Source organism: Astyanax mexicanus, chromosome 4 (genome assembly GCF_023375975.1).
Source record: "Astyanax mexicanus isolate ESR-SI-001 chromosome 4, AstMex3_surface, whole genome shotgun sequence".
Classification (NCBI taxonomy): domain Eukaryota; kingdom Metazoa; phylum Chordata; class Actinopteri; order Characiformes; family Acestrorhamphidae; genus Astyanax; species Astyanax mexicanus.
The window spans coordinates 41,477,667-41,502,913 of record NC_064411.1 but is presented as its reverse complement, the minus strand read 5'-3'; the positions used below and the strand labels follow the sequence as shown (position 1 = coordinate 41,502,913).

The 25,247-nt window shown below is 40.9% G+C and overlaps 2 protein-coding genes across 4 annotated transcripts in view; both read right to left on the bottom strand.

The window, feature by feature from the left end:
• The window catches only part of cux1b (cut-like homeobox 1b), a 228,767-nt gene that overhangs the window by 52,282 nt on the left and 151,238 nt on the right, over nucleotides 1-25,247 (bottom strand). The window contains exons 9-17 of one of the 3 annotated variants that reach the window (XM_049478659.1): nucleotides 18,809-18,857; nucleotides 17,292-17,396; nucleotides 15,359-15,547; nucleotides 13,369-13,427; nucleotides 12,521-12,569; nucleotides 11,144-11,240; nucleotides 6,407-7,171; nucleotides 4,258-4,338; nucleotides 2,800-2,945 (exon numbers count right to left, since the gene is read on the bottom strand). In XM_049478659.1, coding sequence (XP_049334616.1) covers nucleotides 2,815-2,945; nucleotides 4,258-4,338; nucleotides 6,407-7,171; nucleotides 11,144-11,240; nucleotides 12,521-12,569; nucleotides 13,369-13,427; nucleotides 15,359-15,547; nucleotides 17,292-17,396; nucleotides 18,809-18,857 — 1,525 coding nt within the window. In that variant the 3' untranslated portion in view covers nucleotides 2,800-2,814. Of the gene's footprint in view, nucleotides 1-2,799; nucleotides 2,946-4,257; nucleotides 4,339-6,406; nucleotides 7,172-11,143; nucleotides 11,241-12,520; nucleotides 12,570-13,368; nucleotides 13,428-15,358; nucleotides 15,548-17,291; nucleotides 17,397-18,808; nucleotides 18,858-25,247 lie in introns of those variants that run through there. The other 2 variants (XM_049478660.1, XM_022678800.2) reach the window with 2 other exon arrangements.
• Nucleotides 7,198-25,247, bottom strand: part of LOC103044296 (P2Y purinoceptor 13) — a 353,924-nt gene continuing 335,874 nt past the window's right edge. The window contains exon 3 of the transcript XR_007438866.1: nucleotides 7,198-10,373. The gene's annotated coding sequence lies outside the window, so the exon portion shown is untranslated. The remainder of the gene's footprint in view (nucleotides 10,374-25,247) is intronic.

The following is a 25,247-nucleotide window of genomic DNA, read 5'->3' as shown; positions in this document are numbered from 1 at the left end:
GGGGCTGGCAGCCAGGCAAAGGGGAAAAGCCAACTGCAGGCTTTTCAGAGGCTAGAACCAGGCTGGGGAACGGCTAGGGCTGGTTTATAAAATAAGAAGAACTAAAAGGTTGTTTTCAGTACTGACGACAAATATTGGTATAAGTAATTATTAAGGCAGTCTGATCATCTCTGTCTTGTATTAGCTGCAAAGAAACCTTTGCAAACCCTTTTTGAACAACTGACATTCCAGTACACTATAGCTGTGTGTTTTTTTTTTTAATGATTCATATGCTAAACTGTTCTCACTTTTATGGTGTTTCTGGTGTCTATGTGACTATGTAACAATGACTCCTAGAAATCTGTCTGTTCTTGCTGTACTTTAAGACTGATATGTAAAAAAAAAAAAAAACTCCTGCCTTGTTTCTCAATCTGGCCTATACAAGTATAACATTTAAATTAATAGACAAACACACTGTGACACATAGCAGATATCTAGGACACACTGCCAAGCCTCCAATCTGCTTTTGGCAACCAAATTATGAGCACTACCATCATTTCACTGATGCATCCAATCCCAATCATCAGCTTTAATTGCTCTGTAACAAGGTCTAGCATCCTCAGCCTTGATGAGTAACAGCACAGTGGACAGCACTTGGCCTACAACCTTGAAAAGGATTCATCCAACAAATAGCTGATTTAGATCATAGCATAAGATATATGTAAATGTATTATTAATGTAGAGATTTTTCGAAGGTCTGCTTTTGATGTGGATGGAGTAAAGGAACCAGTAAAGCATAATTATTTTATATTTAGACTATAACAAAGACGTCTATGAGCCCACTCAAGCAAAAAAGAAAGACGGCTAATAATGTTCACAATCCACCCTTATCCACCCATGCAAAAAAAGTATACTCAGGCTTTGGTCTAAAAATAAGCCTCATTATTATAAGGAGGAGGTAACATTCATAGGGACTTCATAACACATGTATGAGCACTGAAATAAGTTACAGCATTATAGCAAAAGTGTTTAAAAAAAAGGTGAACTTTTTATAAAAGACCTATGCAGGTGCTATACAGCCTTATTAACTTTCTACTGGACTGAACTACAGTAGAATAAATATAGCGGAGTTTCCTCTTAACCAAGTTCCATTATTTGGGAATAGTGCTTTATTACAGGGTTATAACAGTATTATAAATGTAAGCAATGTAAGTTTAATTACTTGTATAACAATAAAAAGCTACACAAATGGTCAAGCAAATGACCGCATTGCAAGCTACATTAAAAGGTAAGTTTTCATTACATGGTCATAGGTTGCTTTATACATATATATATAATTTAATGCTCATAAAATGTGTTATGAAGGTTCTGCAAGAGGTACCTCTCAAAACAGTGTTTCTAAAGATTTTTAGTTGTGCACGCAGCATGCAAAAGTACCTCAAGCTCACTGCAGTGAGTGCCAAATTTTGCCCACAGCCATGCAGATCAGAGAGAACATAAATATTCTTTTGATGGGTGCATCCAACTCGCCGATAAAAGCAGGCTCCTTACCTCTTTGGAGTCTTCCAGACTGTGGTTCTCCTCAGGCTGGCTTTTGTGCCGCTCTTGATGCACGCTGCTCCACCACTGATCTCTCCAGTGACCTCTAGACGTCCCATCCAGGACCCTGGCATGCTTGGAGCCGCCGTCCGGCAGGCCGTCCTGCCCTGGCGACCCTGGCCGCTCCTTCTTAATGCTGTTGTAGTCCAGGAGAGGGGACGGGGAAGGCGAAGAAGGGGAGGAGGAGGCCAGGAGGGATGCTTTCTTTAAGACCAGGGACAGCGGGTTGTAGGCAGGCAGAGGGGCGGCCAGTGTGGATGGCAGCAGGACTTTGGGGGACAGCATGGATAGGTCGCCCTGAGAGAGGGAGGAGACGGAGGACGAAGAGGACGAGGAGGACGAGGAGGAGGCCTTTAGGACGGGCTCCAGGGCGGCCTGCTGCGCCTCCATTTCCCGTCGCGCCTGCTCCAGGATGGAGCGGATGGCCTCGTCTGAGCCGCTGCCTCCGCTGCCGCTCAAGCCTCCGGACGAGGAGGGAGGAAGAGAGGCATCTGTTGTGGGTGGAAAAGAGAGAGCACATCAGAAATGGTTGATGTTAAATGCGGTTAAATTTGAAATGCTGGGTAATCCTGACTACTAGTAGTTAGTTAGTAGTATTCCAACATGTACCTATTTATGAACTAAAAAGTGAATTTTGGAATTCTGAATCAATGTCTGAAATGTTTCATGGCCTTATGCCATGTTAAAACCACAAGTGAACAGTTAATTCTTAGAGTTGATGCACTGGAGTGAGACTAAGGTTAATTTGTGATCAGACTATTGAAACGACAAGGCTTGTGGAGTGCTCCTAGTTCTCTCTGATTTCTCAGACCACCGACTGATGACTGATGAAGGCTCATCAATGTGCAAGAGCAACAAAAGCTATTCTGTCCAGGACAAACCAACAGAAATAATGGTGTGAAACAAGCTGCAGAACAAGTGAAATGTTTCAAATGCATCCCGCCGTGTTGAAAGCATCTAAAAATAACTTTGGGGCAATAGGGAAAAAGATTGCCTTGGCCAAGACTAGGTAAGAAATTCCTTCCATTTAACAGTGGTATATTTTGGAACCTTGCAACTAATAAAATGGATGAAATCACAAATTTTAGCTGGGAAAGGCTGCAGGTTCACACCTTCCATAAGTGCTCAGTTGACTAAACAGTGAAACCAGGTGTGCCCTTGCTTGATTAGAAGGAAGGAACAGTTTTGGCAGCATGCAGAGGACAAACAGCAAATTAGGCTTTGAATCAGAGGAGTCTACAGGAGATTCGGGAGAAGAAACTTGCCTGATTTCTGGACCTGCAGTTCCCGCTTGGCTTGTTCCAGGATGGACTTGATGGCTTCATCTGAGCCGCTTTCAGGTGTGCGGATGCGGGTAGTAATGTTGCCTGGAGATTTGGATACAGAGGAAGAGATGGGAAAAGAAGGACAACAAGATTTAGGAAGATTAGTCTAAGGCCAACTTTTGCAAATGCTGTTTAAAAATATCTATAGTACTTTGAACTTGTTAAACCTTTGACTAATTACTTGAAATATTTATCAAGACTTTCACTCCTTTACTCACTGTCAGTGACATGCAGCTGTACTGTTATTCAGTAGTCCTCTGAGAACATTTCAAAATGAATGTGTTGTTTGTGCTAACAGGGTGGGAATGGTGTGACCTGGAAGTAATAGGCCATGTTCTTACTGAGGGGTAAAGTGGTGCCCAGCAGCGTTCGACCGGTCCACAAAAACCCAGCTTCCCGCTGTCCGGAAAAAGCACCATGCCTTGGAAAGTGCCTCTGGTCAACGCTATACTTTGTGTAGCAGTTTAATGCGTTCCCTTCCAGGCCGGAATATGGATGACACAGCTTGAGGCCACCAGTGAGAAACCCCAAACGAGAGAATTGCTGTGTTTATTTGACCAGTGGAGGTATTTGCGTAACACCCGCTCTTTGGAAAGGCCAAGTTGACACCACCCAGCCCTGGGCACACAGGCACTCGTAAAAAAAAACGCCTAAATTATATATTGGGGGTTTTCGCCTGACGTCAATCAGGCAGTTGTTGTAGGGGGTGGGTGAGAGGAGGGGAGTTAGGCTGGAGGTGACCGAGACAGATTTCCACACCATGGGAAAGAATACACAGAAAAAAGCCACAGAGGATAAAAGGGCAACGACTGCTGTTCTTGTCTTCAGGCTCAGATCTAAACAACAGAGTGGTGCAGTGCTCCAATTCCCATGCAAGTGTACTTGCACTGAATGTGGATGTGATTTCTGACAGTCACTTCTGTCTGTACCCACGGACAACTCTAGCCAGATGACACCAGTCACGATCATTACCATCCACTGCGCTGTGCTGTGTGGGTGATATTAGCTTCCAGGCCTGATAAATTCCCTGTACATACTTGATGCTTAGGAACAGGAAATGTTAAATCAACAAAATACAACTATAAAGCTATTTCTGCAATAGAGCCTTCAGATTCCGATTTAGTAATTTCTTCCCCTCAATCAATCACTGATCAAATCAATAGCAATATGCCCTCTTTACAGGCTACAGTTGACAAAATCACTAGTCTGAACTGGTCTATCAAGCTTTCAATAACCAAGAACTAGAGTCAGAGCTATACCTCTAAGAGGGAGAGAGAGAAACAGACAGAGGTAATTAATGTCACCAGTGCCACCAACAATGTGCGGAAAAATACAAAAAGGCTAATGGACACACCTGTCCGCGGGGCGCCTTCGGAGCCAGCTCTCCGCTTCGGACCTTCCTGAAACACTCGGCTAAGGGCCTGGCCTGGGCTCTCTGTCAAGATAAACGACAAAAAAAGGGACGACAAGATGAAAAAGGGTGCGGTTTGGCTTGACTATATCTGAGAAAGCTAGAACATGGCCAACAGGCGGGTGGAGTGAGGCGGAAGGGGTGGGGTGGGGTGGAAGGTTTGGGAAATGGCTGACGATGGACCTGCTTGAAGTTTAGCACCTGAGGATTTTTATGATAGTTCAAGGGTCAAGTCTAATATCTTCAAATTGTGCCTGGAACGGATGAGCACAGTAGAAAAAGTCTCTAGTTAGGTGTCGGAGAAAACTGAGCTAGTGGAATCTTCCAAACTTGACAACTTCTGCTTCAGGGACTGCTAAAACATCTGACCGTAAAAAACTCAGATTACAGTCATTAAAAAAGGAGTGGCCCGAAAAAACAGACTTCTATCACTGTTTACTGAGGAAAAACCTCCAGACTTGACACTTCAGCAACTGAGAACTAAACCCACACACACACACACACACACACACATTCAAGCCTTGAAAAAGGTTGCTTGGACGCCTTTTCAAGCCTACATATGGCAGCAGCCCCCTTGGCTCTTTCTGCTGCTGGCCAAACATTTCCCAAATGTCCACTGCTCTGCCAAAATGCGAATATAGTGCTTAACGAGAGTGGACAGCCATGTGCCCAGTACATTTCAGCTCCCCACACACACACACCAAAGCCTTCTCTGACCACTGCAATCTAACTCAGCATAGCATGTTTTTTTAATTTGTCTGAAATCTTGAATTCAAGAGGCACAGCAAACACTCATGGTCAGACTGAGATATCTGACACTTTTCCTTTGATAGATACGGTTGACGATGGACAGGAGACCTGATCTAAGGTCACAGCAGACCTATCGCAGGCTGCCTACATTCCGGATGCTCTGGGGCCGGAACTGGAGCGAGCAGCGCGGATCGAAACTCTCCGGGACTTACCGTTGCCTTCCTTCTCAGTTAATACTATTGATCAGTGAAAGGTTTCGCTATAGATTGGTGCGCCGGTAAGGACGGGCTGCGGAGCCTGAAGGACGATCAGAAGCTCGGTGGGGCGGAAATGATTTGTGATGGAAAAGATGTGAAGGATCTAAACTGACGTCTGAATCGATATATGCAGAGAGACGGAGGCGAAACGAGTTCATCATGGTACATGCTACACTTTCTTACGCTCCAGAGTAGCAGGCAGTTGTTTATTACTTAATGGCACTTTCATAACATAAGCATTAATGCCTGGGAATTACTGCTATGACCTAAATACATACAAATACATGCTCTATTGTGTCAGAAGCATCTAAATGTCTATGTTCATACACCTGTGATAAGCAACAAAACAATAACATGCAAAGCTCCAAATCAGCAGCTGATTTAAGAACAAATGGAACACTTGACCTTAGAATGCTGGTGTATCTAAGAATGGTCTATGAACAGTGTAATTTTATGTATATATGAGTAACTAGTGAATAATTAAGGAGAAGTTTGGGGAATAATCTTATACTCTCAGTAAAAGTAGTTCAAATTATCTTTCAAAAATAGCTTTTTTACTTTGACTTTGAGCCCAAATATGCTCAAACCACATCCAGGTCTTGATTAGGGAGTGCAGATTCGTCACATAGGTTGATAGGATTAGGGCACAGTGCACCTTGGTAAAATGCCTGGTCATCTACCCATGTGCCACATTAATCAAGACATAGACTCAAAATGAGCAACTTGAAGAGGACGAGGAAGAGATTTGGGAGACTACTGCCTTCCAATGATTGCCATGCTCTTTGCTCTAATTTAAAAATAAGAAGCAAAATTTGGGCTTTAAATCTGCCTTACTGGATCAGTTCCAACCACTGAACTGAAGTGGGAAATTGAGTCATCAAATTGATTTTTCACCAAATTGTTAATTTATATCTTAAGACAAAGGTCTTAACATCAAGATGCTTTTGGGAAGCTTGCTCCAATTTACTGTTAATTTGCAGACTAACTTTGATGCATCAATTATAAAGTGATCAATATCTATAGACAGCAACATCAGCATTCTTGAGGCCCAAGCATTCCTACCAAAAGCCAGCAAAAGCACTCACCTCTTTGTCTGCCCTGGATGCTTCTCAAGGCCAAGATGTTCTGCTCGTCAGACAGGAACTGCTTCATCTTGTGGAAGGGCTCCTTCCCACGGATGGTCAGCTTGCTCCAGGGCTTGGGTCGCGCCAGGATTTCACTGACCGAGCCCTGCGATAGGCCCAGCACGTAGTGGCCGAAGACACGCTGGCCGATGTTGTGCTTGATGAGCTGCTCTTTGACCTGACGGGCGATCTCGGCCGTGTCCATGTCTTCGCCTTCGGAGGTGCTGCCGGTGCCCTCCGAGCGACTGGGTGAGGGCGCCGTACCACCGTTGGCATCTGGGCTGATGCAGGACGGCTGGTGGGTTGGCAGCGAGCTCTGGGACAGTGGGCTTGGGGCATAGTGGGCAGGGGCGAAGAGCATGGAGCCGTCCTGCAGGGCTTTGGAGTAAAAGGTCTGCATGAGCTGCCTCTGCAAGAGGGAATTGAGGGACACCTTGCCCGCCAGAGGGAAGGCGGCGGCACCGTAGAAGTCCTGGCCTAAGCCCGTGGCTGGGAAAGGTGGGTGTGTCCCGTTGGCGGGTGGGTCTGGGGGCGGCCCCGGTGCTGAGTTGGGACCCACCCCAGTGCGGCTCGAGAGATGGGAGGAAACAAGCTGGGAGGACACAAGCTGAGAGGATGAGGTGGGAGGGGGCGTGGCACGCTGCAGAGCGGGCGGGGTGGAGTTGATGGAGGCGGGGCCGAGTTGGCAGATTGGTGTCTCCTCTTTCACTTTCTGGCCGGCTGACCCTACAAGAAAGGGCAAACACAATGCATTATGGGGGAGTTAACAAAAAAGGGGTCCAAAAGACATTTTTTTTTTTGTTTTACCATTTTATTTATGTATAAGGAGACTGTTATTTTAAATTGCTTTGACCATAATTACTTGTTTTTTTTTGCCAAGCCCCCCAGACAAACCGCCCATGCATTTGTGGTTTGCACCTTTCTTGCAAGCAACAGCCTGGAAGGACAAAAACCTTGTGTACAGGATGACCGCCATGCAATAAAAATGATGTTGCCAGATCCAGATCCAAATCCAGATCCAATCCAGTTGCCACCAAGGAAAATTCCAGTCTTTCTGAGACAGGTTAGGGGCTCTGATAGGCTACTGAATGGCCTCTGATCTTTAGATACATCCATTTCTGTCCATTCCTCCTATGTGGATGATGTGCTTTAAATCATATTAAAAACAAAATCTCTGTTGTTTGTGACTTCTGAGCAAAATATGTTACAAATCTGGTACTCAAAAAATCAGATAAACAGGAAAAAAGAAAACAGAAAAACTAGCAAAGAAGGAAAGGGAAGAAAAGAAGTTCATACTGCACAAAATAAAAAGTCACTTGCGGTGAAGGTTAAGTTTTACCGTGGTAAATATTCATTACGCAGCCTTATGCAAATCAGTTAAAACATTCACAGGCCACAGTGGGCCGGGTCGGAACCGGGCGGCTGTACAGCACGGCGCGGCACAGCACGGCACAGCAGCACTTTAGATCTTAACACAGGTGGACGTCTCTCTAAGGGGAATAAGTTTGTGGGGGAGATTTTAAGCGCCCTAAACCCCAACACTATGAATTTTTCATGGAACTCATGTTGCGCTACATGCTTGGCTATAACACAGTCTACTGAGGGCATCGTTCCATAACCATGAGAAACATTTCCACGGACCTGCGGGGGCATATTTCTCCACCTGAATGCGGAAAGCCCTGTCGGAATAATACCTCATCAGCAACGCTAAGGCCCGGGCCAAATTCAAAGCTCTAAGCCGTAAGGTAGACAGAGCGTTGTGAAGAAGCGGACGCGGTTGGACAGTGAACAAAAAAAAAATCATCAACAAAAGACTTTCATGTATGCAAATGACCAAAGGGTCCTTTAAATTAGTGGGATGTGATGAGGAGGTCAGGCAACAGTGACCTGTCAATTATGGTAATCTATTTTTTCTATGCAAAGTTTTGAACGCTATTTAAATATCCAGTTTATGCAGCCCTACAGCAAAGGCTCTTGACATTTCCCTTTCACACTCACCCACCATGTGCGCACACACACTCGCGCACACACACATTCGCATAGACACAGGAACATAACTTAACATAAAAGACCCCTTCAATGATGGAGTAAGGGTCTTTCTGGCCATGTCCATGTTTATAAATACAGTATATACCAGTGCTGCCTCTGTTACCCTGTTAATGCATGAGATTATTTGTGAACTGCATTCATTTTTTTATTAATTAACACAAATTAATCATATTGCAAAATTTGGCCCCAACTTCCTGCCATACTTTTTTTTTTTACTTTTTTTTTTTTTTTACTATTTTTGGCAGTTTTTTTCTATTTAGTTTAGAAGGTATTTACCATTATTTACATTGAAATATGGATTAAATCTCATAAATAACCAAGTCCAACTGTCTTATACATTTTTGCTGTTCTTTTCACTCTTTTTTTCTCCCTCTTCCTCTCCTACACACACATCATTAGTGCTTCTGTGAGCCATATATGTGTGTATGTATGTATGTATGAACATATATACAGCTCTAAAAACAAAAAATAAGAGACCACTTAAAAATGATTATTTTCTTTGATTTTACCAAATTGAAAACCTCACAAGCCATTAAATCAAGATAAACTGCTTGAATTTTTGCACCAGGAGTGGAATAAAGTTATCCAAAAGTAGTGTGTAAGACTGGTGGAGGAGAACATGCCAATATGTATGAAAACTGTGATTAAAAAACAGGGTTATTGCACCAAATATTGATTTCTAAACTCTCAAAAATTTATGAAAATGAACTTGTTTTCTTTTTGTATTATTTGAGGTCTAATAAATGCGCTAAATGACAATATTTTTATTTGGAATTTGGGAGATATGTTGTCGAACATATAACTATAAATAGCAAAATCAGAGAAACTGATTCAGAAACTGAAGTGGTCTCTTAATTTTTCCAGAGCTGCTCACTGTACATATACATTACATACAGAGGGACGCTTCATGAAACATATCTAATATCCTGGTATATTAATGGCCGCAAAAAGAGACCCGACTGAGTGAAGATAGAGTGGACGAGAAGGAAAGTGCAGAGAGGAGGACGAATAAAGAGCACAAAGCGGTCTGCTCTACAGTCAGCACGCTGCTCAAAATGTCAGCAGCACATCTGGTGATGAGCAATTATCAAAAGAGCCATGAGTAATGTGGCAAAGTGCTGAAGTAGCCCATTTTTTCAACATGAAAAAAAAAGAGTCTCCATTTGAGCAGCATTAACCTGTTCCACCCTTTTTTCCATCGCTTGCCTCCTATAAAAATTCATCCTATAATACTCGTTTGCTGCAATGGTACATTATTATAGGTCATATAGATTATATACAGTACTGTGTGTATGTTTTCTGTGTGTATATGTATTCATTTTTTTCTCTGCTGTAAAGCTTTGAAAATACAAAATTTTAGCGTGACTGAAGATACTGTAAATGAACCCAAAACAATGAACTCATTCATTAAAATAAAATGTCTTGGTCTGGTCATTATTTGTTGAGACATCCAGGGTGAAATGGACTTAGGTTGTAGTAAAACATGATAAAAGGTACAAACTTTTGTTGAATAGCCCATCTTGATTCTCCCCCATTATTGTATTATTTGGGTAGCCGTTTTGTGTTTTTTTGGATACAATCCGGGTTAGCACCCGAACATCCCTTTCAGACAGCTTCCTCTTACAGCGTCCACAGTTAATCCTGTTGGATGTGGTTGGTCCTTCTTGGTGGTATGCTGTCATTACCCTGGATACCGTGGCTCTTGATTCATCACAAAGACTTGCTGTCTTGGTCACAGATGCTCCAGCAAGACGTGCACCAACAATTTGTCCTCTTTTGTACTCTGGTATGTCACTCATAATGTTGTGTGCATTGCAATATTTTGGGCAAAACTGTGCTGCTAATTGTTACCCTGCTAATTGAACCTTCACACTCTGCTCTTACTGGTACAATAATGTGCAATTAATGAAGACTGGCCACCAGGCTGCTCCAATTTAGCCATGAAACCACCCACACTAAAATGACAGGTGTTTCAGTTTCATTCATTCATGAGCAGGAATGAATAGGTAGGGTAGGGGAACATTAATTTAGTAGAAATGTATGCATTTCAGTAACTCAATATTAATGCATTTAACCTTAATTAAATTCTGTTGGGAGCACTGGCTAAAAGCAACGCATTTTGTAATGCTTTGGGCTAAATCATTATCATGTTTAACTACATTTTTTAAGTCCATTTCACACCAGATTTATCTTTTAATAATAACACAAACATTGGTACTGTTGTCTATGATTTAACACACTGGTTTAACATTTAAAGTGCAGGCTAGAAAAAGTAAGTGAACTGTGCTAATCAAGAAAAGTGACTAGATCTAGGGGAGGAGATCTAAAATCTACAAATCTATGTCTCACAAGTACTTAATCTATTTAATAAGCACACACATCTAATCTGATTTTCTCAACTTTGATAAAAACCTTAAAGATGTGAGTTTATTCAGTGTATTCTAAAAAGCAATATGATCAGTACACTTTGTGTACACTTTGCTATTAGCTTGTATGCTTTCATTTAAGTTAGCATGTGTTTGTCTATTATTGTGACCAAGAAAATCTCCCCTATCTCCTCCTTAGTCCCTAAAAAAACCCCACCAAAAACAGGCAACAGGCTCATCTAGCCTCTCCGCTGGGCTCCTGTAGAGGCCCGGGCAGACTTACCGCTCAGCTCGGTGTTGGCGATGCGCAGGGAAGCGTTCTCCGACTGCAGACTGCGGTTCTTCTCCAGCAGCAGCACCTCCAGCGGCTTAGACGAGTCCTGAGACGAGGGGGAGAAGAGTCACGCTTGTACTAGGACTTCAGGAGACCACAGAGAAATACAAATGGCTCGCCATTCGCCATTCTGCTCGGTGATGCATTTATCAAACTGTCAGGTGGACCCTGTGCACCTCCAACACAAACTTTATTACTGAACTTTTCCGTCTCAAAGGTCTTTCACACGTATCTTTGTGGCAGAAATGTGTTTTTTTTTTTTTTTTGCACTTTCCTACAGCTGTACAGTTCCACCCAAGACACACTGTTACATAGTTAATGTTTCAATATATCTGAGGTTAAAAATAAGTCAAGAACATAAGTCTGGTCAATGTTTCTTGTAGTGAACAGATTCATATTTAACATTTTTCATAGTTATACACGTAACCATTAACTACTGAAGGTCTTCACACCACAACAAGAAATTAAAATCTTATTTAACTATTTAACTTTGAGGGTTCAGACTGGTCCAGCCAGCTAAGTGCTGTCACTTTGATCAGGAGATTGTGGGTTCGAATCCTGTTTATGTAGCTTGCCATCGACTACCGGAGTCCTGAGAGAGAGCACAATTGGCCTTGCTCTCTTTGGGTGGGTAGATGGCGCTCTCTCTTTCTCCTAGTCAGCACAAGCTGTTTCTGAGCTGATGTATCAGAAACCGAGTCGCTGCGCTTTCCTACATTCTACATCAGTAGCAGCTCGAAACCCAATTTTACTTTTAATAAAAGTCCAGCCAAAAAACACCTGGAATGTTCATCTTTCAGTTAACAGCTGTGCTGAACTTGTCAAGAGTTAAATACTTGAATTTCTTGCCTCTTAATATGTAATATGTTCAGTTGAAAAGTTGTGAAGAGGTAGATTTAATTGGTATACAGTGAATAGATCTATTTGAGTACTGTTCTAATCCATATTATGGTAAGAGCTAATCGACTAAGTAAGGAAAAATCTGACTTTAAGAAATGAATGTCAGTCAACACAAAAATATCAAGAACTTTGACAGTATTTTAAAAGTATCCTCAATTGCAGTCGCACTTTAACATCAAAATGTTACGATGAAACTGGCCCTCATCGGGACTGCCCCAGGAAAGGAAGACCAAAATGAAAGAATAAAAACATTAAATAAAAAGATGTGTCCAAGCTTTTCGCTGGTACTGTAACATTTAGGCCTTTTTAATTCTTGATTTATTACAAAGACCTCTTGATATATGATATGATGGAATCCAGTCATCCAGTGGGATTTCTCCATTGTTCTCCTTAATGCTTTGTTTTACCCTACTGTGGTAAATTTACCTGCACAGTAGCACTGTCAGCGGGGCCAAACTCCATGGATTTAAGGATGCTGTGGAAAATCAAAAGAGTTTGATCAGAAATAGCCTTTCACACATTCACACACACTCTGACAAACACTCTTACACACACTCTTACACACACTCTTACACACACTATTAATCAGGACTGCTCAGACAGAAATAGCCAGAGCTGCACACTCATTCTGAAACAAGGCAAATTAAATCAATTTTCCTCAAAAGAATTCCGAGTTGTCTTAAGTCCCGCTTCACCCTCTTATTTTCGGCAGCAGTTAAATGGGAGGCGTGATCTTTTCCGTGGCCAGATCAGATCAATTCTGGTGGCATTAGTGAGGAATGCTTTCAGAGATGCTATCGGCGCAGGGGACTGGCAGTGCTAACGCGGCTGATAAGGGCGGTTTTGAGCCGGGGCCAGGAGGAAGGGCCTCGGCGCGAATGAAAAGAGCCCATTCATGGAAGGAAGCCCTGACTCAGATCTATAAACACATGCAATCCAGTTAAGAGACGGGAGCGGCAGACGTGTCGCCCGGGCTAAAGCAGTTAAAGTCCATCAAAGACAGGCGCTAACCACATCAGCCCAGCGCCGATAAGACCGCACTGACGCTAACCGAGTTAGCCGAGCATCCCGGCGCTCACAAACCAAACACAACACACCACGCGCTCTCTGTACCGCGCTTCAGCCCGAATAGCAGCGCTGATCACTCCTAATAACCAATCTGGTATTTGCAGCACGAGTGCGAGGGGCTAATAATAAAGAGGCCACGCCTTATTAAGCGTATTTACAGAGCAGTTTCCAACACGCCGGGGTTAATGAGGCAGAGCAGGTCTTACCTCAGCTCTTTCTTCACCTCCTCGTAGTCGGCCTGCTCCTGCAGCTTCTCCTCCAGTTGCTGTGCGGACAGAAAAAATAAAAAACAAAAATAAAAAATTAAAAAATCAATCAGTTTCTTTCTTAGTTTGAATAATAAGTATTTACTGAATAATAAGCAGACGCTGAACAATTAGTAGCTACTAAATAATTATTATTCTACTAAATAACAGTAGATTTCAATAACTCAATAATTTAATAAACTATTAAATAGAAAGAAAAAAGTAAATAACTCAATAAGCAAGTATTAGTGAACTAACTAATTAGTGAATACATTGGTTTTTATTTAATTGAATGCATTCCACTGAATAATTGGAAGGTACTAAAATGTTAATCAATAATTAGGTAATAAATTAGATAATAATGTGCATATACTGAATAACTACTACTTTAATGAATTAGTATACTAATTAGTAGAATTATGAATTCTGAATAGTTTTTATACAATGGTTTGCATAATTAGTTTCTGAATAATTAAGCAATAATACACACAAATTCCGTGCTATAATGTGTATTATTGGCACTGCTGTGTGACGAGTGCCGTAGATCAGCACAGCAGTGCCAATATTAAAAGTTATAGCACTGTTCATTAGTATATCGCTGTTTATTGAAAGATTTTGAGTTATAAAGGATGGGAAAATAAGATCTGTTTGGTTATAAACACTCCGCGAGTTAAAATAGTTCCATTGCTGCTCTGTTTGTAGCTGAGCTGTTTGGCTGGGAAGCGCTGCATTGTTGCTAGGTTACCTTTATGTGGCGGAGTAATACATGGAGAGCTTCGGTTACAGTACAGTACCGGCTGATAATAGCACTCATAGAACGCCTCTTAGCCAATCACACTGCAGGGTCGGAACTAACTGTGGTATAATTAGTGCTTATTGAATTAGCAGGCACTGAAGAGTGAATATTGATTTTATTTATAGATACTAAATAATTATTACTTATTTAATGAGTAGTAGGTACTGAATGAATCATACTTTTTTGGAATTTGGATTTTTTTTGGAATGTGTGTACTAAGTAGAAACAATTAGAAAGTACTAAAAAAGTCTAAAGATACTAAATATTAGTAAATAATGAGTAGTTAGCAACTACTCAAACATTGTTGTTTGATTGCATTACCTCCATTAAACACCTACTAAAAGACTCTATTCTTTTACACTTTTTTTCTGGGTGTCCAGAATTTCCCTCTGAGATCTGAGATTGCAGATGTTTTTACTTTACTTAAAATAAAGTGTATTTATTTATTTATCTCCCTTTATTTTTAGGCATTAATAATGTAAAATGAATAAGCCTGAAAGGCAAATTAAATACCCTCATTTTATCAAATAAAAAAGCCTAAAAACTTACTAAATGGCTTTTAATTTGTGAAATAAAATAGCCAAAAAACTAGAGATTCTGCACACAGCCTAAAAAAATTAAATGCCTTTATTTTGAAAAAAAAAACATTAAAATCAAAAATACTAATTTCGTAAAACAAATTCAAAATACCTTATTTTCTTATTCTATCTATCTATCTATCTATCTATCTATCTATCTATCTATCTATCTATCTAGCTAGCTAGCTAGCTAGCTAGCTAGCTAGCTAGCTAGTAAATAATTACTTATTTTTGAATAATTACTACATACGTAATAATTAGTAGATGCAGATCAGTAATTAGTTATTATACACTAAAGAAAATCTTTTTATTATTGCTTTTAGTTAGACCCAATCAGCATCAACATAGCACAGTGACAGCTGCAGGATCACTTTTAGATACATCTTGAATCTTATGGAAGTATTCTAGGCTGGGTTTGGAAGATCTAAGGCTAAGGATAATCTGCATAAAATCAATTATTTCAACAAACTAATATGTAGGAGTTTGAATCTTGAATTAAGTTCTTTGTCCATTAAATCTAGATAAAGCTTTTGCACTAAATGATTTCCTATAGCTGAAATCTGCTGCTGGTGAGAACCTTGAGTGTGGCGCTCTTGGCGCTGAGCTGTTGCTCCAGCTGGCTGATCTGGGAGGAGGAGTTCTCGCGGAGTTTGGCCAGACTGGCCTGCAGTCTCTGTACGTCCTCCACCAGCTGCACCATCTCCCTCTCTTTAGCACTCAGCTCAGCCTCCAGGCTGGACCGAGACACCACCTCCACCGCCTGCTCCTACACACACACACACACACACAGACGGACAAGAGGAGTTGGCAGAGCACGCTACAGAAGCCCCAGTCAAACTGCATTGGACTCAGGCTGATATACAGTGCCCTCCATAATTATTGGCACCCCTGGTTAAGATGTGTTCTTTAGCTTCTCATAAATTGAGTTTTGTTCAAAATAATATAGGACCACGATGGGGAAAAAAAAGTAAAGTCCAACCTTTAACTCAAGTAAATTTTAAGGGGGAAATAAAATCCCTGACTAAGAAATAATTATTCTTCATAAAATCACCTGTTCCACAATTATTGGCACCCCTAACAATTCTTAGGAAATAAATTTAATAAAAGTATTTCTGTCACTTCTACAGTAGTTTACGAAGTTGATCAGAGTATGTAGGAACATTTAATTAGTAATTCACAACTTCCTGTTTCCCTGGGGTATAAATATGACGTGACACAGAGGCCATTTATCTTCAACATGGGAAAGACAAAGGAACATACCATTCAAGTGAGGCAGATGTGTGTTGACCTTCACAAGTCAGGCAATGGCTACAAGAAAATCGCTACTCGCCTACACCTGTCCATATCTACTGTCAGAGGAATTATTAAGAAGTTTAAAACAACTGGAACAGTGGTAAACAAGCCTGGACGAGGACGCAAGTTTATTTTGGCACCACGCACAGTGAGGAGGATGATAAGAGAAATAAAAAGTTCTCCAAAGCTCACTGTTACAGAATTGCAACAAATGGTAGCTTCTTGGGGTCACAGTCTCCAAAACAACCATCAGGTGCTATCTACATGCCAACAAGCTGTTTGGGAGGCATGCACGGAAGAAACCATTTCTCACTCACAATCATAAACGCAAACGTTTGGAGTTTGCTAAGCGGTACTGGGACTTCAACTGGGACCGTGTGCTTTGGTCAGATGAAACAAAGATAGAGCTTTTTGGCAACAAATGCTCTAAGTGGGTCTGGCGTAACACAAGAGCTGATTATGCAGAAAAGCACCTCATGCCCACTGTGAAATACGGCGGGGGATCAGTGATGCTGTGGGCCTGTTTCTCTTCTAAAGGCCCTGGGAACCTTGTTAGGGTGCATGGCATCATGAATGCTCTAAAATACCAGGACATTTTAAAACAAAATCTGGTGGCTTCTGCCCGAAAGCTGAAGATGGGTCGTCACTGGGTCTTTCAGCAAGATAATGACCCTAAACATGTGGCCAAATCTACACAGAAATGGTTCACCGCACACAGAATCAAGCTCCTCCCATGGCCATCTCAGTCCCCAGACCTCAACCCCATTGAAAACCTGTGGGGTGAGCTGAAGAGGAGAGTGCAGAGGAGAGGACCCAGGTCGTTGGATGATTTAGAGAGAATGTGCAAAGAGGAATGGTCAAAGATCCCTCTTTCTGTATTCTCCCATCTTGTGAAACATTACAGGAGAAGATTAGGTGCTGTTTTGTTGGCAAAAGGGGGTTGTACAAAGTATTAACATCAGGGGTGCTAATAATTGTGGCACACATGATTTGATGTTAAATAATTATTTCTTAATGTGGGATTTTTTTCCTACTGAATAAATTCACTTGAGTTAAAGGTTGTATTTTACTCTTTTTTCCCATCGTGGTCCTATATTATTTTGAACAAAACTCAATTTATGAGAAGCTAAAGAACACATCTTAACCAGGGGTGCCAATAATTATGGAGGGCACTGTAAAGAGAGTAATCTGAAGATGAGCACTGGAGTAAGTGGTACCATGTCCGGAGCTTTCTGGATCTGGGTGGCCAGCTGCAGGGACTTGTTAGCTGACGTGAGCTGCTCCCTCAGAGCCTCCGCCTCTCTCTCCGCTGCCTCTGCTCTCTGTGTGTCATTCAATTCATTCCAGTCTTAATTAAACATTCCACACATATAAAACAGAAAGTGTCTCACCGGTCATCCTACAGTAAATATGTTCATAACAATAAGTCAACGATAGACATCATACTGATGGATGTTTCACACTGTTTCAGTCATGTCTATCTTACCTTCTGCCGTTTTCCTTTAGTTATTAGGCTGTTAGTCAGATGAGATTAGCATTAAAATACTAAGTTTACGTATTTATTTAATTATTTGGGGTAAAATGTATAACTTTTTAAGATGACTTGATAGCATTAACCCACATCTGCAGTGCCAATATAGTGTTCTAAAACATATCCTGCTGTATTGCGATTTCTTTTACTTTACTTAAAATAAAATTTATTTATTTGTTTATCTCCTGTAATTATTAATACTGTAAAATAAATAAGCCTGAAAAGCTAATTAAAGACCCTTATTTTATTAAATAAAAAAGCCTAAAAACTTAATTAAATGGCTTTTAATTTGTGAAATAAAACAGCCAAAAAAAAAGAAATTCTGCACACAGCCTAAAAAATGTAAACGCCTTTATTTTGTAAAAAAAAAAAATCATTAAAAGCAAAGATACTAATTTCATAAAACAAATTCAAAATACCTTAACTTTGTAAATCATTTTATTTTGTAAAATAAAATAAAGTCTGAAAATGTAATTAAAGACCTTTATTTTGTCAAATAACAAAAGCCTAAAAACTTAATTAAAAGGCTTTTAATTTGTGAAATAAAACTGCCAAAAAAAAAAGAGATTCTGCACACTAACAGCCCAAAAAAATGTTAAGGCCTTTATTCTGTTAAAGAAAACCTATAAAATCAAAAATCTTAATTTTGCAACACAAAACATAGATAAAAATATGATAACAAAATTGAGAGGCCTTAACTTTGTTAATCCTTTTATTTTGTTAAATAAAAATGCCTTAAAAATTAAAAGCACTAAAAAGAAAGAAAATGCCTGTTCAGAAATATAAAAGCATTTTTTACGCCCCTATTTGGTAAAATAAAATAATAGTCAAACCAAGAACAGAACAGATCAAAAAAAAAAAAATAACTCAATTAATCTCCTAATCCTAATTCGAGATGCAGACTACTTTAAATACAAGCATTTGCAGGAACAGCTATCCCAGACTAACGTTCTCATATGAAATGCTCTGCTTTTCTGAACAGTGCTAATGCTGGCTGATCCTGGTGGAAGGCAGCATTGTTGCAGCTATTCTCTCTAAGCTTTTGATAGCAGGAGTGACATCAGTGTTTTTGGCGAGGAGTGAAGTTCCGCATCAGGCCGGAGAACAGCTGTCAGTGTGCATTCAGGATATGAACTCGCGCCAGAGCAGCGGGGGAAACTCACTCTCTAACAGATCAGAGGAGGAAGGGAGGCGGGCTCTTACCTGATTGGCTCGCTCCAGGTCGGTCATGACCATCTCGATCTCATCTGCCCTGCGGAGACAGAAACGGCAAGGTTATAGAAGGACCCATGTGAGCGGTCAGGTCAACGAAGAGTGGACAGTGTAAAGCCAATAGGGGGCCATTGACTTTAAGACAAATCCGTTACAATACAGGTTACAGGGTTCAACTCAATATAATACAGTAATTTTAGAAAAACTGACAGAGCATAAAAAACAGTATTATATGCATAAACTCAGAGTAAAGTCTCAATATTGGGTATGGTTGGATTTATATTGGTAAACTGCGCTTGTGCCCCTAGGATTGCCACTTTTAATGTTATTTAAAGGAGAACTCCAGTGTAAAATTAACTTTTTGTGTGGTAAAACATGACAAAGTGTACTAATCTTTTTAATCGTTGAATAGCCCACCTCCGTTCTCCCACAGCTTTCCGAGATCCAGTCGTTTTTTTTTTTTTTTTGTATAAACATCCTTTAGAATAAATGATATGGGGCATATTTTGCCCCTGCAGATAAATAGTTTTTTACACTATTATCCATGCTCAAAGTAGCTCCAAACTTCATTGGTAGAATCTGGAGAGTCCTGACATTATAAACGAGGCATTAATAACTTTAAAACTGCACAAGAAGCTTATTAAAAACACTGTTTACAACCCATAGCGTAACCTAATCTCTGGCCACCATCTTAAGGTAAAGATAAAAAACGGCGCTGCCCGGAGATTTCGTTACACTTCAGGTTGTAAACAGTGGTTTCTAATAAATTTCTTGTGCACTTTTAAAGTGGTTAACGCCTTGTTTTAAATGTCAGGGCTCTCGGGATTCTACCAATGAGGTGTGGAGCTACTTTGAGCCTGAATAACAGTGTAAAAAAGAGATTTATCTGCAGGGGTAAAATATGCCCCATATCATCCATTCTAGAGCATGTTTGGACAAACTGTATAAAAAAAAAACAAAAAAAACAACTGGATCTCGGAAAGCTGTGGGAGAACGGAGGTGGGCTATTTATCAATGGTTAGTACTTTTTATCATGTTTTACTATACTAAAAGTCCATTTTACACCAGAGTTCTCCTTTAAATGGAAATCTAAGAAAATTTTGCGTAGAATTTTTCCACCTTCGTTACAAAGGTGTGTAATACTGTAACACTGTTCTTACAGACTGAGAGTCTCACACACACACACACACACACACACACACACAGTACAGGCACTGTCCAAACAGCTGTTGCTGCGGTCACTGAAGGCAAATGTAAGAATGGATCTGGCACGTTATCAGAGGCGGGATTGGACCTGGTTCATCTTTGGCTCCAAATGAATGCAGATTAAGTGCAGCTCAGTGTGTGTGTGTGTGTGTGTGTGTGTGTGTGTGTGAGAGAGAGAGAGAGTAAAAGGAAGTCTGCATGCCCGGACGCATGTATTAGTTAAGGTTTGCATGAGTGGCATTGCCCATCAGTGTATACACACTCCCACTTGCTTGCTTCTACACACACACACACACACACACACACACCTCTGCAGGCCCATTAAGCCCTCTCAGTTTCACCCTAATCCAGTGGGCTGTGAGCTCGGGAGTCCTGCTTAAGCCTCTCGGACCAGCTCGCGGTAAAACAGAAGGATTACATTAATATACTCTTTAGGCTCTGCTTAATACACACTAATCTGATATAATATTTTCCCCCTCTCCCGATCTGCCCCGCCAAAGTGCCACAGCTCCCAGAGACTGGGGCTCACCTGGCAGGACACTCGCTGACGACACTCACTTTTAGTCCCATCACTTTCTACTGCACCTCCCTGTCCAACGATCCTCTCTACTGGATCACATCAGACTTGAAGAAGACTAAAAGTGACCACTAGTAGACCACAGTAATCTATTTATTAGCAGAACCAGCTCAAAATCTCAAAATCAACTTTCATGCTTCATACTATAAAATACAGCAACCCAACCTGCTGAGACAGAACTGCAAAACTCTGCAAAGCATGCAGTTATAGATCAGATATGGCAGAAATATATATATTGTAAATGATTACAGGTTTGGACACTGATTAGACACTGGGTCTTGTCTCACAAGGGTTATCAAGTGTTAAAAGGGTTTCCCCCTACTGTCCTATACAAAAAAAATGCTTTCAGAAGCAACGTTTGGGTTGTGTACTTCTTGGTAAGAGACCATTGACTGCTAGTGATGCCTCTTAGGCTACGTTCACATTACAAGCCACATTGCTCAAATCTGATTTTTTGCTCAGATCTTGACGGTTCACATTTACAAATGTAAGTGATCTGTATCTGTGTGTAATGTGAACGAATCTATCTCTGAATCGCATCACCTGCACACATTGATACGTGTATAAACGCTGTCTTCTTTACCAACAACAAAAAAGCTGAAATGGATGTTTTAGCAGCTCATATGAGAAGCATATTTTGCTGGAGTGGAGAAACAGTAAACAGCTGGTCCTAAGTACTGTACATGCTCAGGTCGAGGAGGTGAAAAAAGGTCAGGTGGTTTGCTTTTGCTGGTTTAGCAGCTATAGCTGCACAGCTGCACCAAGACATGTGTTTTGGGTACGAGAGAAAAGCACCTAGCGCAATTTAGGACCACATATGAAAGTGACTCAAATCTTATTTGAAAAAAATCGCCATCATAAAAATCTAATCTGAGCCACACTGAACAAAAATTCGGATTTGGATCACTTCAGCCTGGTAATGTGAACATAGCCTTTGATGCACCTCAAAATGATTCTGCCCAGTTGATAGACTTTGCATTGGTTTTGTGAAAGAGAATCTTGGACCATAACAAACTGGAACAATAATGAATTAAGATGCTTTTTGCGATCTGATGGGTACAGAGGATGAGTACGGAGGTCTTACAGGGCTTTGTGTGATACAGTGATATGTAGAAGCAACATTCTGTGCCCACATACTCTATGTTGCCTCTTAGGAAAGGGATTCCAACTGGAATTTCCAGCTTTTCAGCAGGATAATGCTCCCCAACACACAACAAGCGTTTCCCTTGTGAAAGTCTCCACAAGATTATTGTCACTGCAGGATGGATGGATGAATAGATGGGTATCCTAATGGATGGAAGGGAGAAATTGATGGATAAATGGTTGGATGGATGAATGGATGGCTGGATGGATGTACGAACAGATGGCCAAAAATGAAGATGGTTGGGTATACAGATGGGTAGAAGGATGGGTGGATCAAGGGAGGGAAGGAGGGATGCATGGATGGATGGATTGATTAAGGTAGAAAGGTGGGATTGTTCCTTACAGCAACATTCCCACAGCAGAGAAAAAAAAAGTAGCTATTAAAAATAGTTTGTAGGTTCGAATCCAAGCTCATGCAGCTTTGCCATCAACTGCCAGCACCCAGAGGGAGCATAATTATCTTTAGCACTCTCTCCCCACATCACTCCTAGGGTGATGTCGATCAGCACAAGGCATCTGTGAGCTGATGTATCGGAACCGAGTCGCACCGTGATGCTACTCAGCAATCCTGCATCAGCAGCAGTTCGAAAAAAGGAGGAGTCTGACTTCACATGTGTTGGAGGGGGCATGTGCTGAGTGGGTTGGGTAAAACTGGGGAGAAAATGGGGAAAAACTTCCTATTAGTACCCTTGATAGTGTCCACAAACTTTTGGCCATATCGTGCATCTCGTTTACTCGGGCCAATTAAGTTGAACTCATTAACCTGTGGTGCATTTGCTGTGGTCCAATAAGTGCAATTGAGATTAAACACACACACACACACACACACATATACACACACACACACAAGTCCAGTGGCGTCAGTCACACTCCAGCGTATATACAGTATACGTATGTGTGTGTGTGTGTCTGTCTCACGTTAGGCTTGTGTTAAAGCGCCCGGGCCACGCGTACAAGAGAGAGCGCAGAAGTCGCGCCGGCGTTACGTTAATTACACTAACGACCTAACATCTAATTATAGGTGATTCTGCATGAAGTATTTAATTACCTTAATTAACGCTCCATCTGTAATTACAGATGCCAGTGTGGTTCGGCGTGGGCGCGCTTGTTTGGGGGGGGGTTGGGGGGGGGGTTGCTGTTAATTCTGACAGTCATTTCTGAAAGGACAGGGACATTGGCAGGAGCCGAGGCCTCTGGGAAAGACAGGGAGAGGACTAAGAGGAAGTCGAGGTCAGCGGTACGCTTAAGGCAACAGAGCAGAGATAATAGGAAAGGGCTTTTCTCTTTAGCGGCTAAAAGCGCTGCCGCATTAAGGTAAAGCAATACGTCCATCGCTCCACTCTCCACAGAAGAAACAGCAGCACTATTACAAGAGCAGGGAGGATGTGTGTGTGTGTGTGTGTGTGTGTGTGTGTGTGTGTGTGTGTGTAAGTGTGCGTATGTGCGTGTCACGAGGTGAGTGGGCTTGGAATTTAACGGTAAGCGTTTCTGATACTAATGCAACCCAAATACAGCCAAAGCGCCAAATGTGATCATTTAATCAAAGTACAGATGTACAAAGTATTTGTTAAATAAAGCGCTGGATTTGCGTGGATTTCCGAATTACAAAAGAAATAATGGCGCGATCCCAAAGCAGATCAGCCATGGGATTTTTTTTTTCTTCTTTTTTTTTTTATATCCTGATTGAGTGTATCTTTGGTCAGTGGCAGCAGCAGCAGCAGCTCCGCTCACCTTATAAGCCACGATAAAAGGAAATTCTGCAAACGGACAGGGAAAAAAAAAAAAAAAAACGGAAACGAGAGAGAGAGAGAGAGAGAGAGAGAGAGAGAGAGAGAGAGAGAGAGAGAGAGAGATGTACGCAAAAAATGAGGTCAATAGTCCCCCCTTCCTTTTCATCCCCCTCTACAATATGCCACACAAGATGGATGATTTTATGTTTTCACCGCTGATCAAACGCATCTTTCGGAATACAAATCGCAGAACGTAGGAAGAGCCGGCGTTGTTCTCCGAGACGTTTCCTATACAAAATAAACGCTATCTCTGAGAGGACACAAACAAATCAAGAGCTGGGCACAGCGGGGTGATCTGAAATCATGATCAAACTGGCCACAGCTCTGCTGCTGCTGCTGCACTGCTCAGAATATGGAGAGAGAGAGAGAGAGAGAGAGAGAGAGAGAGAGAGAGAGATGGGTAGAATAACATATACGTGCTTAGATATTCAATACAATCCATATCATAGCAGGTCACAGCTGATATAGGGACTAACATGTAAGTAATACATATGGGTGATATTACATATGTGATAATATGATGATATATGATGTGTAATATATATACTATATTGTATATATGGATTTACCTTGTACATTGGTCTAATTATTATATATAGGTGCTTACTTCTATATGTAATGTAAAACATAGACATACTTCATGTATTTAAAAGGAAATACCCTGAGGGTCATATTCCATAATGACATAATTTAATGTGCAATCCTTATGGGCCGTTTTATTAAATATTTGTGTACAGTAAGCAATATTTGTATAATATATACAGCTCACTTCAGTTCCTGAATCAATTTTTCTGATTTTGCTATTTATAGGTAAATGTTTGAGTAAAATGAACATTGTTGTTTTATTCTGTAAACTACAGACAACAATTCTCCCAAATTCCAAATAAAAATATTGTCATTTAGAGCATTTATTTGCTGAAAATGAGAAATGGCTGAAATAACAAAAAGGAAGCAGAGCTTTCAGAACTCAAATAATGCAAAGAAAACAAGTCCATATCTAATATTTGGTACAATAACCCTGATTTTTAATCACAGTTTTCATGCATCTTGGCGTGTTCTCCTCCACCAGTCTTACACACTGCTTTTGGATAACTTTATCCCTTTACTCCTGGTGCAAAAAATTCAAGCAGTTCAGTTTGGTTTGATGTCTTGTGATCATCCATCTTCCTCTTGATCATATTCTAGAGTTTTTTTTAAATTGGTAAAATCAAAGAAACTTATTATTTTTAAGCTGTAGGTACTTATATATATGTGACACACAGAAATACTGTATTGATCATAAAGGAAATAACGTATGTGTCATCTTATATATAGAGAGTAGGTTTTTATGTATGCAATACTTATGGGTCATTTTATTAAATATAGGTGCTAATATATAAGTAATACAATGTGTGTTCTATGAGATGGGTGCCTACATATGCAACTCATATGGGTCATGCTACATATAAGTAAAATATACGGGTTATGTAACATACATAGGTGCTTCAAACATGCAAGCGTGTGCATGTGATTCTGTGTTTGTGTATGTGTGTGTGTGTGTGTGTGTGTATCGAAGAGGCCAGGGAGCGAGGACCTGCTGTCGAGTGACAGAATGCGCACAGAGGAGAGAAAAGCCCTAGCAACCGTCTCTATGCACCTCTCGTCCCTGGAGTCTAATTGAGCAATCAAGAGACCATTAGAATCCCAATTAAACAGGCGATTATGTTTGATTGGG